General features: G+C 44.4%; 1 protein-coding gene across 1 annotated transcript in view; it reads right to left on the bottom strand.

The window, feature by feature from the left end:
* Nucleotides 1-5,902: 5,902 nt before the first annotated feature.
* The window catches only part of LOC122926097 (tetraspanin-11-like), a 217,628-nt gene continuing 208,540 nt past the window's right edge, over nucleotides 5,903-14,990 (bottom strand). The window contains exons 5-7 of the mRNA XM_044277483.1: nucleotides 13,822-13,983; nucleotides 10,885-10,971; nucleotides 5,903-5,980 (exon numbers count right to left, since the gene is read on the bottom strand). Of these exons, the coding sequence (XP_044133418.1) occupies nucleotides 5,903-5,980; nucleotides 10,885-10,971; nucleotides 13,822-13,983 (327 nt within the window). The remainder of the gene's footprint in view (nucleotides 5,981-10,884; nucleotides 10,972-13,821; nucleotides 13,984-14,990) is intronic.

Consider the following 14,990-nt stretch of genomic DNA (forward strand, 5'->3'; position numbering starts at 1 on the left):
GGCAGTTGTGGAATACCAGCTGTAACATGGTCATCGCCTTTCGAGTTAACTGCCACTATTCAAAAGCGAGGAGTGGGCATTGATGTCAGACCTCTGTGAGGTTTTAAAAAACTTTGATGAAACCACACATGGTTAGTGGCAATAACGCTATTATCAGCGTAACCATCCCACTGCTGTATCTACTTAAACGATCACTGCTCACAATTAAGGACGACGCTCTGAATGTGGCAGATGATGAAATGGGGGAGGACATTACACAGGGTGATAGCCAGCCCACCCTCAGTTTGTCTTCTCAGCGCGAATTGGACCATGAAGAGGAGGAAGAGAAGCTGGAGACAGTTGCCTCTGCTACTGAGGGTAGTACCCATGGAACTTTAATTCCATCTGTTCAGCGTGGATGGGCAGAAGAGGAGGAGGAGGGTGAGGAGATGGAGAGTCATCCTGATGTCAACATCGACGTCTTGCCTGTTGGTACTCTGGCACACAGGGCTGACTTCATGTTGGGCTGCCTTTCCAGCGACTCTCGCGTTATACGCATTTTAGATAACACAGATTACTGGGTGTTCACCCTTCTCGACCCCCGCTACAAAGATAACTTCTTATCTCTCATTCCTGTGGTGGAGAGGTTGAGTAAAACGGTGCAATACCAGAAGGTACTTGTTGAGAGATTGCTCCAAAATTTTCCATCTGACAATGCTGGCGGCAGTTCCAACAAAGGCAGGGCAACACTCTCCAAGGCATGGGACACTTTCATGACACCCCGACAGCAACCTCACCCTAAAGCATGGCCTAGTGGTATAAGGAGGGAAAGGTTTTGGAAGATGGTGAAGGAATACATAGCAGACAGTGTCAGCGTCCTAAATGATCCCTCAGTGCTTTACAACTACTGGATGTACAAGCTGGACACGTGGCACGAACTTGCGCTCTACACCTTGGAGGTGCTGGCCTGCCCTGCCACCAGCGTTTTGTCTGATCGCGTATTTAGTGCTCCTGGTGGCAATATAGCAGATAAGCGTATCTGCTTGTCCACTGGCAATGCTGACAGGTTGACTCAGATAGAAAATGAGCAAGAGGAGAGCTGAGCTGATGATGAACATATAGGCAATTTCAATCTATCAATTATAATGTACTAAATCTTCTGTATTCCCATGCACCTTTTCCACCACAAAAAAGAGTATATGGTTGAATCTTGTTTTCTCCTCCTCCTCCACATTGTATATATTCCCTCCACTCAAATTTTTTTAATAGGGTCAGCTCTACTGCAGGCCCTCAACTAAAAATGTTTTATAGGGTCAGTTCAACTGCAGGCCCTCAACTCAAAGTTTTTTATAGGGTCAGCTTAACAGCATGCACTCGCATATAATGTTTTAGAGCATCAAATCACCTGCAGGAACTAACATATACTACATGTTTTAGAGTGTCTCCTCACCTGCAGGCACTAGCATATAATGTTTTAGAGAGTCAGCTCACCAGCTGGCACTTGCATATGTTTTAGAGCTTCAGCTCACCAGCAGGCCCTCGCATATAATGTTTTACAGGGTTAGCTCACCTGCATGCTCTTGCATATAATGTTTTAAAGGGTCATCTCACCTACAGGCCCTCGCATATAATGTTTTACAGGGTCAGCTCACCTGCAGGCCCTCACCTAAAATCTTTTACATGTTAGGCTGCCTTCATGTTAGGCTGCCTTTCCCGCAACCTGCTCGTTATATGCATTTTAGACAACACGGATTACTGGTTGTTCACCCTTCTCCACCCCCACTACAAAGATAACTTCTCATCTCTCATTCCTCTGGTGGAGAGGACAAGCAAAATGGTGTTGTATTGTTATTTATCGTCCCTACATCCCTGGGAGTGGGTAATTGCCGCGCGCCTGCTGCCTTCCTTGGATGCTTCTGCTTTAATAACTTGACCCACCCTTTCTTAGGGAAAAAAAGGGGCAAGGCAACAACAGCCAATCGGATTTTATCTATGGACCTCATTTGGATGTGGTATATCCTTTCTCCAACTCCGTCTCCGGCATCGAACCCTGATTCCCCGTTACCCATGATCACCATGGTAGGGGCAGAAAAGAACATCGAAAGTTGATAGAGCAGACATCCAAATGGATTGTCGCCGTCACGGGGACATGCAATCGCCCAGAGGCCCTTGCCGCTAAGGTTTTAGATGGTCAGATCAGCAGGCCCTTGCTCCAAATGTTTTTGAGGTTCACCAACAGGCCATCAATGATAATTTTTCAAGGGTGTGTATGATGCCCTCCTTTATGTGTAAGAAAGGGTGTTTTGGAGTGTTGGTTAATTTTTGGCAGCCCTTTCACTTAGTGCATAGGCTTTATGAGTATAGGAGTCCCACTACCTAAACAATAGTACCACAATGTAAACGAGGCCCTTCTTTATGTGATATACAGGCTGTTTCGGAGTGCCTCTTGCTTGTATTTTTTTTGCAGCACTTGCACTTTATATACAATTGAATATACAGTAAAGAATGTTTCCTAACAATTTTTCATGTAAAATTTATTTTTTGGGGGGGTTTTGTGCGTATTTTTGTCAGTCTGTAAAAGTGCCGTACAATTCGGACAACATGGTTCCCAGCAGCGACCTGGGAGTCCAAGATGCATCCAGACATCGTCCCCATGGTGTTCCCGATCCATTTCGGTGGTGTTTCTGTCACTTTCTGACCTTTTCCAATGAACCAGAGCAGGGGGTCCCTGGTTGTCTCCCATTGACTTTCATTATACTCGGGTGCTTGGCCGAGACCACGAATATAGCAATATGTTTGGGCCAAACACTCGAATACTTTGTGGTGCTCGATCATCACTACCCCTATCCTTTCCATATATGATTGCCTACTTTTATAATGTCCCCCAGCCCCATAGTACCCCAGTCCATGGCCCCATCTTTTCCATATATGATTGTCTCCTTTTATAATGTGCCCCACACCCATAGTGCCCCAAGTCCATGTCCTCCATCCTTTCCATATATGATTGCCTCCTTTTATAATGTGCCCCACACCTATAGTGCCCCCAGACCATGGCCTGCCTATTAAAACAATAAATAAATAGCATTCTTCCTTATTCCGTCACCGCTTCTGGCCTGTCTTCAAGCGTCCAGGCACAGTTGGTCACGAACACATCACCGTGACCTCCTGCACCGCGTCATCACGTCATCTCGTGATACCCGGCGCAGGAGGTCACGTTGAGGTAATCGCGATCTCCTGCACCGTTCTACTGCCTCATAGGCTTCAGGTCCCTAGCCTGAAGCCTATGAGGCTGAACGGAGGGGACTGAAGACATAAGCTCTCATGGCCCACATTGAAATTCTTGCTACCTGGCGCCCCCTGCAGCTGCCTGGCGCCCCCAGAACAATTCCCTCAATGAGGGTGTGACCATTTCTGTAATTTGCGTGTTTTCTGCTTCTCCCTCTCATTGCTCGCTCTTATTAGGGTTCAACTACACTGTGATCTTGGTTGCTGACACCCTTCACGCCCAAGGATTGCATTGGGATGATAGTGTAGTCGTGCTAGCATAGAAATTAATGGGGTCACAGAGTGAATCACAGTGTTTGATTCCGGGGTTGCTGTCACAGCACACTTGCAAGTCGCATTGCAACTGCAATCATTTAATTGCTAGCACCACTACGCTGTGATCCATAGGCGCAACCAAGATTACAGTGTAGCCAAACTCTTACATGTCTGGCTACACCTAGCAGTAGGATGAGTGCACACTGGTTTAGAAAGATGTGCGGAGAAAGGGCTCATGCACACGATCGTTGGATGTTTTGCGGTCAGCAAATCGCAGATCCGCAAAACATGGAAACTGGCTGTGTGCATTTTGTATTTTGCGGAACGGAACGGCCGGCCCCTAATAGAACAGTCCTATCCTTGTATGTAATGCGGGCAATAATAGGACATGTACTATTTTTGGGCGGAACGGACATAGGGACATACGGAAACAGAATGCAAACGAAGTGGACACCGAAGTGGACACCGGAAAAAAAATATACGTTCGTGTGCATGAGCCCTAAAGGGGAGAACCCTAGAAACTTCCTGTGCTAATCACTAAGGCTCCATTCACACGTCCGTAACAATGGGTCCGCATCCATTCCACAAATTGCAGAACGGGTGCAGACCAGTTCATTCTCTATAGGGACGGAATGGATGTGGAGAGCACACTATGTGCTCTGTGCATCCGCATTTCCGGAGCGCACTGCCGATCTTCCGGTCCGCGGCACCGGAAAAAAAATAGAACATGTGCTATTCTTGTCCGCAATTGCGGACTGCCGGCCGGGTGTATTGCGGATCCGCAATTCACTACGGACGTGTGAATGGACCCTAAGATTTGTCAGATGAGAAGGAGACCAGGAGTTCACCAAATCTTTGTGCATGTGTTTTTGGGATGGGGGTTAGCTCCCGACTCCTGTGCTCTGTGACCTCTGCTGCTCTGCATGGGTCCATGGATGTAAACTTCTAAGGCTACTTTCACACTTGCGTTAGGTGCGGATCCGTCTAGTATCTGCACAGACGGATCCGCACCTATTTGTTCATGCAAACGGATCCGTTTTGACTTCACACTGAAAGTCAATGGGAGACGGATCCGTTTTCAATTGCACCATATTGTGTCAGTGAAAACGGATCCGTCCCCATTGACTTACATTGTAAGTCAGGACGGATCCGTTTAGCTCCGCATCGTCAGGCGGACATCAAAACGCTATAAGCAGCGTTTTGGTGTCTGCCTCCAGAGCGGAATGAAGGTTGAACGCAGGCAAACTGATGCATTCTGAACTGATCCTTATCCATTCAGAATGCATTGGGGCTAAACTGATCCGTTTTGGGCCGCTTGGGAGAGCCCTAAAACGGATCTCACAAGCGGACCCAGAAACGCCAGTGTGAAAGTAGCCTAAGATCCACGTTACAAATGGTCACATGATGCAAGGGGAACAGATCATCTCTGTGGCCATTGATAGACTGCAACTATGTCAAACTGGAATTTTAGATCTAGCAGAGGCCAAAGAGCGCTGGAGCTGGGAGCTAATGTAAGGAAGCAGGTACGTAAGTATGCTTCTCTTCAAAAGTTTCCCCCCTCCCAACATGCACAACCCCTTTAAGACGTTGCTTTATGACTTATTTGAAGACAGCTTGCTACACTGGAAACCTACACCACTGCAGAGGCCTCAATGGAGACCATAGCCACTTTTTTGGGTTTGTGCAGTGCCTCCTTGATTTGACGCTAGATGTGATGAGAAGCTACTGCATGCCAGGTGGGACATTGGTGAAGATGGCTGTAAAACAATGAACAGGTATTTGCAGTGTCCAATTGGAATTATTAGGATACGCGCATGATACCTGCTGGGTGTCAGACCATTGCCTCCACAACTGTCCCATCCCCTGGGCAGCAGCTTCTCTACATGCCCACTATCACACAGGGTGGAAGAGAGAAGCTCTGCACCACCCCTTAAATCCTGCCACTCCAAAGATCATGTCAAGAACCCGAAGTGAAAGGTTAATTTACACCATGAAGTTATTCAACTTTCTATTTTGTTTTCCATTCTTCATCGTTGTTATTTCTGTTTGCTGTCAGTGAACAGAAACCTAAATATTTCTTACAGTTGAGTGTTTCTTAGAATGTATTCAGCCTAGAGCCTGTGAGGTAAACAGTCTGGACACCATGTTAATGCATTTTACCTGCACTGATACACTGTAACAATCTGCCAGGAAAAGAGAGAGAATTGTGCTGATGTATGTATTCCAAAGAGAATTCCATGATGCAATTGTAACAAACTCTCAGCTGTTAGAAGCAATTTTTTTTAATGTCTATTGTGCTTATACTGTAGGTCATTACTTCTTTGTGAGTTGAATGGCTGCACCGAGCCCAAATACCAATATGTACAGCAGGTGCTGGGGCAGTTTATATAGCATTGTAGGCCTCTCTTTCTTCCTTATAGAGGATATGCAGGAAGCAGGCGCTCAGCATCACTCCGGTCAGCTGACAAACACAAGAAGATACAGCAGTCACTCACCATTGTGGAGAAATAACCCATACATACAATGGGGAGCTTTATCACACTGGTGTAAAGTAGAACTGGCTTAGTTGCCCATAGCAACCAATCAGATTCCACCTTCCATTTTCCAAAGGAGCTGTGAAAAATGAAAGGCGGAATCTGATTGGTTGCTATGGGCAACTAAGACAGTTCTACTTTACTCCAGTTTCATAAATCTCCCCCAAAAAGTCTATACATATAAAGCAATAAAAGCAACAAATAAGAGAACAAATTACCACTTAACAGAACGTGTAGACTTGGAAATATACAACTATATTTATCCTAGGAGTACGCAGGACAGATATAGCAGAACACTTGCACTTGAAGGACTTGCAGCAGCACTTGAATCGGTCCGCAATCACGGAGATGCGGAACGGAAGCACGGATCATAACCCCACGGAAGCAATACGGAGTGCTTCCGTGGTGTTTCTGTCCTTGCCTCCAGACCGCAACTTGTTCTATTTTTTGCGGTGTGGACGGATCACAGACCCATTCAAGTTAAATGGGTCTTAATCCACCCCGGACGCTGCACGGACCTTGCCCGTGCATTGGGGACCGCAAATTGCGGTCCCCAATGCACGGAACGGATGCACAACGTTCATGTGCAAGAGGCCTAAGGCTGAGTTCACACTTCAGTTATTTGGTCACTGTTTTCTGTCAGCAAAGCCTACAGAGAGATAAGGTATAATGGAAGGATCTGCATCTGCGCCTGTTCTGTGTCTTTAACCCGCACTTGGTGTTGGCTCACAATAATGTGAGATGGGAAATAGCTCTCATTGTTTGAACACTGTGTGGATTAAATTAAATGTTCTGGACTGACATTTTGCTGTTTGGACACAAGATGCCACTGTTTCTTAAACACAGCTAACAGACTGCAGATATTTGAATATTTAAAGGAGGAGGGGTTTGAGAACCTGCTAGAAGGAAAGATGGCAGCCATCGTAGAAGCTGAGCTGAGACTGAGGAACTGTCTGTGAGCAGAGAATCTGATGGATCCAGGAGTGAGAGGACCCCTCAGTGACCACAGCTGCAGCTGAGTGAAGCTGATCGTTGTCCAAGACCCAGATCCTGTCCAGGGAAAGGAGGATTGTTTCCAGGAAGGCTGATAAGACCTGCGGAGCAAAGCTGCATACCCTACGGGACCTCATGTTTGTTGGAGAGACTGTTTGTTCGTTTCAGAGTCATCAGCTGATGAAGAGCAGACGCGGGTCGGTAAGATTGTGCATGCACCTCATTGCAGAGTTGGCGCCTAGAGACTGAGACCAGGCCTGTAGTTAGCTAGTTAGGGTCTCTGCTTTGTGTCATGCCTGAAGTGTTGCTACTGTTACTACAAGGACTCCACAACTTAAAGGGACATTGCACATTTCAGAGCTGATAAACACCCCCACAAACTCAATCCAGTTCAGCGTTTTGCACGGGAGTAATAATTAGGCAAGTGCTACCGGAATAGTTATGGGAGGGGGAATACTATAGAGCATGGTAAGATTGTAAACTGTTGTGTTGCACTGCAGGCTAGCCCGTACTAAGCACCCAAACAATTTTTCGTTTTTGCTTTAGGGTAATAATAGGTACGGCGAGACAGTTTTAGTTGTGCCCACCAGTAGGTAAATTACCACATAGTTTCCTCTGGTATTCATCAGAGGGCGCTGTGCTGTGCAACACAGGGGTCTCAGCCTTTGGGCTGGGAGTATGTAAATGTATTTTATGTTCTCAGCATTTGTGGTTGTGTTTATTACCACGTGTTAGTAAAATTCTGTTTTGGCAAAAGCTGGTGTTGGAGTTGCTTTTCTCGTTCGTAACTTCGCTGTATCCTGGGGAGCCCACCCTGGAACACGGCTTACAATAACTGAACAAAATAACTGAAGTGTAAACTAAGCCTAAAAAGTGTTAAGGAGGTGTATTTTCATTCTACTTTCCTATGGACCTGGTTGGGAGGGTCATGTGCACTTCTTTTCTAATTTTTTTCACCCCCTTCTCTATAGGGAAAAAAATGGCATTCAAAAACGGACAGAAAATGTAATAAAAAACAAAACAAAAAACAAAAGGAAACAGCATGGAAAAATGTGAGAGTTTGTTGTGCTGTTTTTTATTGATAAAATATTGTGTGTCTAAACGAAACCTTAAAGGGGTATTTGAGTCAAAAAGTGATGGAAAGTCGTTATGATCAGTGAGGGTGGGGGTGACCTCTGACAATCCTAAGAATGATGGGTCTGTAGTGCTTATTCAAAGATGGTGCTGTACAGAAACCGCAGCCGGCCCAAATCATAGGGAGTTCCCATTATACATATAATGTAATTTTGGTTCTGTAAAATTCAGGTTGTTGTTTACAATTTGACCAGTAGATGGAGACATTGCCATTAAATTTGTTAACCTACAGTATGTCCCTGTCTAAAAACTTAATTTTATTTAACATCTGCTAAATCTTTATCAATTCTGATTTAGACTCAGTTGAGAGCAGTAAGATCAAGGAGCCTTTTAATACCATTTTTATTGAAGATTTTAAATGTACTGTTTTAAGCAGGGTCAGGTTGGGACATGAAAGGCGCTTGGTTGTTACAATAAAAATGATCTGATATTTTTATGGTATGAGTAAATATATCATGCTAGCACCCATAAGATTAATTGGAGCTAGAAAAGCCATTGCCTTTAAAGTGAGAGTAATCCGGCTTTGGATAAAATGTTTAGTGTGTTCTCAGCCTTCTATAACTTAAAAGGAATCTGTCACCCTTTAAAAGTTTCCTTTGACACATACCTGTGGTTCACCTGATTAAAATTCTGTTTTTCTTTTTTAATCGGAGACTCTGTTCCAGAGTTATGATACTTTTTCTTAATATGCAAATTAGGCCTTTGGTACAATAAAAGCATCACCATTGCTCTTGTTGCACCCAAGCTCCACTCATTACTGTGGCCAGATCCCTGCATCTCTGCTTTGCCACTGCTTGGCACTGTCAATCAGAGCAGAAGGGGAGAGGCTGCCCACAGAAAGGGGCAGAGCTTGGGTGCAACACGAGCAATAGAGACGCCCTCATTGAACCAAAGGCCTAATTAGCATATTAAGAACAATTTTCATAACTCAGGAACGGAGCCTCAGATCAACTAAAGAAAAACAGCGTTTTAATCAGGTGAACCATAGCTATGTGTCTGTGCAAAAAGTTGGTTAGGGAGGCACCTGGTGACAGATTCCCTTTAAAGTGAATCTCTACTTTTTGATACCATATAATTTTTGAATCAAACATCCTGTGATTTCTTGAAGGAGATATCCAAGATCATAACAATTTGGGCAATAACTGTAGAAAAAAAAGACATGGACAGCACATTCATGATACATTGTGGATATATGTAATGCAGCTAAGCAGTATTTGTTGGTATGAACATGAGGTTGTTAGTATACATCAGGCATCCTCAAACTGCGGCCCTCCAGCTGTTGCAAAACTACAACTCCCAGCATGCCTGAACAGTCTACAGGTATCAGCCTACAGCAGGGCACTGTGGGAGTTGTAGTTTTACAACAGCTGGAGGGCCGCAGTTTGAGGATGCCTGGTATACATTGTGATCAAAATATATAATCCTATTTGCCACTTCATGGGGACCTCTTTCAAGTGGGTCCCTACACCACACAGTCCTGCATGATCGTTGCTGTTGGTGTGGTGTTGTGCTTGTGGGGTAGTACATTTAGCCTGGCAGCACAGATGCTGTTGGACTGCTGGGTTCACATCTGAACCCCCCACCTCCATGGGCACTGGGCAAAACTAGTTTATTAGTTTGGGGGTCCGCTCGTTGTGAAGACGATTGTGGCTGTCTGGCAATGGCAAGACACATAATGGGCACCGTGACGCAAAATTTCCTTCTGCTAAGCGCCTGAAAGTGGTCCAGGCAGAGACAAGGGTGTGTAATGAAGATGTCTCCTGTGTCTGGATGGTGGAAAATGGAACTATCGGATGTACTCATGCTTGACGGTAGATCAAACAAAACCTTCTACTGGAGGCCTGTCTGGAATGTCCGCAGCCTGTTCGCCATATGTGCTTGCCCTCACTTAACCAGAGCTCCCAACACCTGCTAACAGTTAGGCCAGAAGAGCCTAGATTAGTGGTGGCGAACCTATGGCACGGGTGCCAGAGGAGGCACTCAGAGCCCTCTTTGTGGGCACCCGCACCCTGGTGTACCAATATGCCTTAGACTTTTCCAGCAATTCATCAGCGCAGGGCGCACTATGAATGGCACAGGCGACGCACTGAATGCAAGCAGGTTATTATAGCTAAATGACAAAGTGCATGGAACATATACTATATTGGACTGTAGTATTCAGGGTAAATTGCTATGTTGGCACTTTGCGATAAATGAGTGGGTTGTAGGGTTACAGTTTGGGCACTCGGTCTGAAAAATGTTCGCCATTACTGGCCTAGATCGTGGGCGATTTGTTGAGATGACCATCCTGCTTCTTTCAGTCCAGTGATGCGTCCCATCTCGAAGATATTTCGCCCAGCTGATAGACTTTCAGTGTGTCATAGAGACATGTCTAGCAGTCAGTGATCTCTTATCATCTAAAAGGAGCCTATGAGATCCTTTTTATAGGGCAGTGGGAAGCACTTTTACGTCCTCTTGTGACAAGGCCCAGTGTCTAATCAGACCTAACCTGCAATCATTTACATATCTGCCCGATACATAACTGCATGGCGAGTTTTGCAGCAATACGACATTTATATCTGGGAGTGTTATTTATTTTTTTGTCAGTAAGTGTATATGTGGAGTAAATGTATGAGAATTGGCTTTTACAAATATAATATCTGTGAGGATGGTTGCAACTACTTGACTGTCATACAAATGAATCATTTTACTGAATGTGTCTTACTTGAAAGCAGGCAATCCCTATAGAAACCGCACCAATGAGTAGAAGGTGCTCCTGTATAAATTCCTCCAATATAGTAATACATCCTCCCTGTAATAAGAAGGGTCAATATCAGAAGAGCATGTGCATTGCTGGGGGTGATTGTCTGCTATATGATTACATAATACTGTAAATCTAAATGAAAATGAAAATTATGAGCAAAAAGTTTTGGGTCATCAACCCTACACCAAAATGTCTTATCTGCAAGGTCCTCAGGAATTCGTAGAACCACCGTTGTGTGCATTCAGGCTTCTCCTATGCGCTGCCCGAACACTAAGGGGCACATTTTTTAAGACCAGAATTTTAGACACTAGTCTTAATAAAGGCCCATAGCTGGCGGAGGATCCGCTGAATTTATGAAAAGGCGCAGGCCTCTCCATAAGTTTGCCGCATCCAACGGCAGTTCTAAATGTAATACAGCTTAAATACTTCTTAAACTATTTACTGTCCACTATAAAGATGAGTGAATTCATTCTACAAAATCTGAACTTGTTCCGAATTTCCCAAAAAGCTCAGATTCTGAGAAACTTTTTGTAATGAGAGAGAGATAGTGAGAGAGCGCGTACTCTTTATCATTACGGAGAGCGCCTAGTATACAGGTCCTTCTAAAAAAATTAGCATATTGTGATAAAGTTCATTATTTTCTGTAATGTACTGATAAACATTAGACTTTCATATATTTTAGATTCATTACACACCAACTGAAGTAGTTCAAGCCTTTTATTGTTTTAATATTGATGATTTTGGCATACAGCTCATGAAAACCCTAAATCTAAAAAAATTAGCATATTTCATCCGACCAATAAAAGAAAAGTGTTTTTAATACAAAAAAAGTCAACCTTCAAATAATTATGTTCAGTTATGCACTCAATACTTGGTCGGGAATCCTTTTGCAGAAATGACTGCTTCAATGCGGCGTGGCATGGAGGCAATCAGCCTGTGGCGCTGCTGAGGTGTTATGGAGGCCCAGGATGCTTCGATAGCGGCCTTAAGCTTCTCCAGAGTGTTGGGTCTTGCGTCTCTCAACTTTCTCTTCCCAATATCCCACAGATTCTCTATGGGGTTCAGGTCAGGAGAGTTGGCAGGCCAATTGAGCACAGTAATACCATGGTCAGTAAACCATTTACCAGTGGTTTTGGCACTGTGAGCAGGTGCCAGGTTGTGCTGAAAAATGAAATCTTCATCTCCATAAAGCTTTTCAGCAGATGGAAGCATGAAGTGCTCCAAAATCTCCTGATAGCTAGCTGCATTGACCCTGCCCTTGATAAAACACAGTGGACCAACACCAGCAGCTGACATGGCACCCCAGACCATCACTGACTGTGGGTACTTGACACTGGACTTCAGGCATTTTGGCATTTCCCTCTCCCCAGTCTTCCTCCAGACTCTGGCACCTTGATTTCCGAATGACATGCAAAATTTGCTTTCATCCGAAAAAAGTACTTTGGACCACCGAGCAACAGTCCAGTGCTGCTTCTCTGTAGCCCAGGTCAGGCGCTTCTGCCGCTGTTTCTGGTTCAAAAGTGCACATGCCTGTACACGGTGGCTCTGGATGTTTCTACTCCAGACTCAGTCCACTGCTTCCGCAGGTCCCCCAAGGTCTGGAATCGGTCCTTCTCCACAATCTTCCTCAGGGTCCGGTCACCTCTTCTCGTTGTGCAGCGTTTTCTGCCACACTTTTTCCTTCCCACAGACTTCCCACTGAGGTGCCTTGATACAGCACTCTGGGAACAGCCTATTCGTTCAGAAATTTATTTCTGTGTCTCACCCTCTTGCTTGAGGGTGTCAATGATGGCCTTCTGGAAAGCAGTCAGGTCGGCAGTCTTACCCATGATTGCGGTTTTGAGTAATGAACCAGGCTGGGAGTTTTTAAAAGCCTCAGGAATCTTTTGCAGGTGTTTAGAGTTAATTAGTTGATTCAGATGATTAGGTTAATAGCTCGTTTAGAGAACCTATTCATGATATGCTAATTTTTTTAGATAGGAAATTTGGGTTTTCATGAGCTGTATGCCAAAATCATCAATATTAAAACAATAAAAGGCTTGAACTACTTCAGTTGTGTGTAATGAATCTAAAATATATGAAAGTCTAATGTTTATCAGTACATTACAGAAAATAATGAACTTTATCACAATATGCACATTTTTTTAGAAGGACCTGTACATATGTGTGCGGAGTATTGTAGGCCAGGGAATACTGCTCTGGGTTTCTGGGAAAGATATTCAAATTGCATGAGGCCTTAGGAAAGGATAGTAGCGTGCATGCCTCTTTTCCAGAGAAGCATTATTTGGGGATTCACGCACAGCAATAGATAAAAAAAAAATATTATGAAAAAGCACTCACTGAATAGTTTTAAGCTGGGTTCAGACCTGAGCGTTTTACAGCGCGTTCCTACGCGCTGTAAAACGCTCAACAGGCAAGAACCAATGATTCCCTATGGGAATGGCTCTCACTGATCGCGCTGTAAAATGCCCGACGCCCCAAGAAGTACATGAGCTTCTTTGGGGCGTCTTGTCGTGCGTTCCCGTACATAGACTTCAGCGGGAACGCGTGACAATGGGCGTTCGCTTGTCTCTGTATGCGCGATTGCAAACGCCCGTACAATCGCGCATACAGAGCGCTCCATCGCGAACGCTCAGGTCTGAACCCAGCGTCAGGCTACCACCAGGAGCACATTTATTATAAAAAAAAACACTATTTAAATGGTTTGAGGCTACCGCCAAAAACTTAGTGAGCAAAAAATAGGGGGAAATGAATCCAAATCCATTCAGGCATCTGCATTTTGGGGAGCCACAATGAGACACCAGTCCCCCACCTTCCCCCTCCAGTCTACCAGAATCTGTAGCAATCAAAAAGAAGTTAAATGAAATCCAGGTAAATAAATCTCATGTTATATCTTACCTCTACTTTATATATATTTGAGGGGTGGTCCCGTTCCCCACAGGATAAAGTCATAGTTTTGCAGCAGCTGTCAGGCACTTTTCTACGACCACTATTCGCTGCTGTATTAATATATAAACTGTAACTCCAGTCTTCATAACTTGTGCTGCCGCAACACTTAAACTGCAATATACGGAAGAGGAACCCAATTATAATTTGAAAGACTATATTAATAACTCGATAACTTGATACCTGGAAACCATTAACAGGTTGCTGATTATAGATCGTCTGTTCTTTTTATTAGAGATTAGTGAATTGATTCTAAATAAATGGAATTTGTTATGAATTTTGCAGCAACCTGACTCATCCTAACCCTACTTATTGGTGGTTTCCAGGTTGTAAAATGTAGAATAGAAAAATTTGGGTATTTTCTTTTGTGTATTTTAGATAACATGTCATAATTGCTAAATATTTATTTTCCTGTTATGACTGACCCTCCTCATATACTTGTCTGTAGTGTATCAGTGCAGTTTATTCTGAAGACAAAGTGCCCAGACAGATTATGGCACAGTAACCACACTCAGATTACTGCTAAGACTTAATCTGTAGGTGAAGCACCGCAATTAGCGATAATTTTTGTGTGCTTACCGCTACTCAGCCGCAATGTATACAGACACCCATAGGAAAGAAATATCCCTTTATAAGGAACATGATTCAAATGAGAAATAGTGCTATAGCACATAGCCTCAGGTTGGGTTCAGACACTGCATCCGGAACGCAGCCAAGGTGCTGCCAAGATGCTCTTGAAACCTGCTAATTGGGGCTGCAACAATTACTCGATTAAATCGAGTAACTAGACACAAAAAATCCTCACTGCAAATTTTTTGCATAAAGGATTTGCTTGGGTCATGTGACCACTGAGTGCAAGTGAAGCGCTCGCTTGCTATTACTCCCGCTGGCCCGCACCGCGCTGCACTGTATCCTGACACATCGTAAGTGCGCACTATGACCTGAGGCTGTGTGACACCAAAATGACAGTGCAGCGCACGAAGAAGAAGAGGCTCAAGAGCTGTGGAGTGGTCAGGAGAGGTAAGTATTAAACTGGGGATGGGGACTGATGGCTAGGAGCGGAGGGCACGGAGGATTGATGGCATGAGAGGGCTGATGGCACAGAGTACTGACGACATAGG

The sequence above is a fragment of the Bufo gargarizans genome, chromosome 2 (genome assembly GCF_014858855.1).
Source record: "Bufo gargarizans isolate SCDJY-AF-19 chromosome 2, ASM1485885v1, whole genome shotgun sequence".
Classification (NCBI taxonomy): Eukaryota; Metazoa; Chordata; class Amphibia; order Anura; family Bufonidae; genus Bufo; species Bufo gargarizans.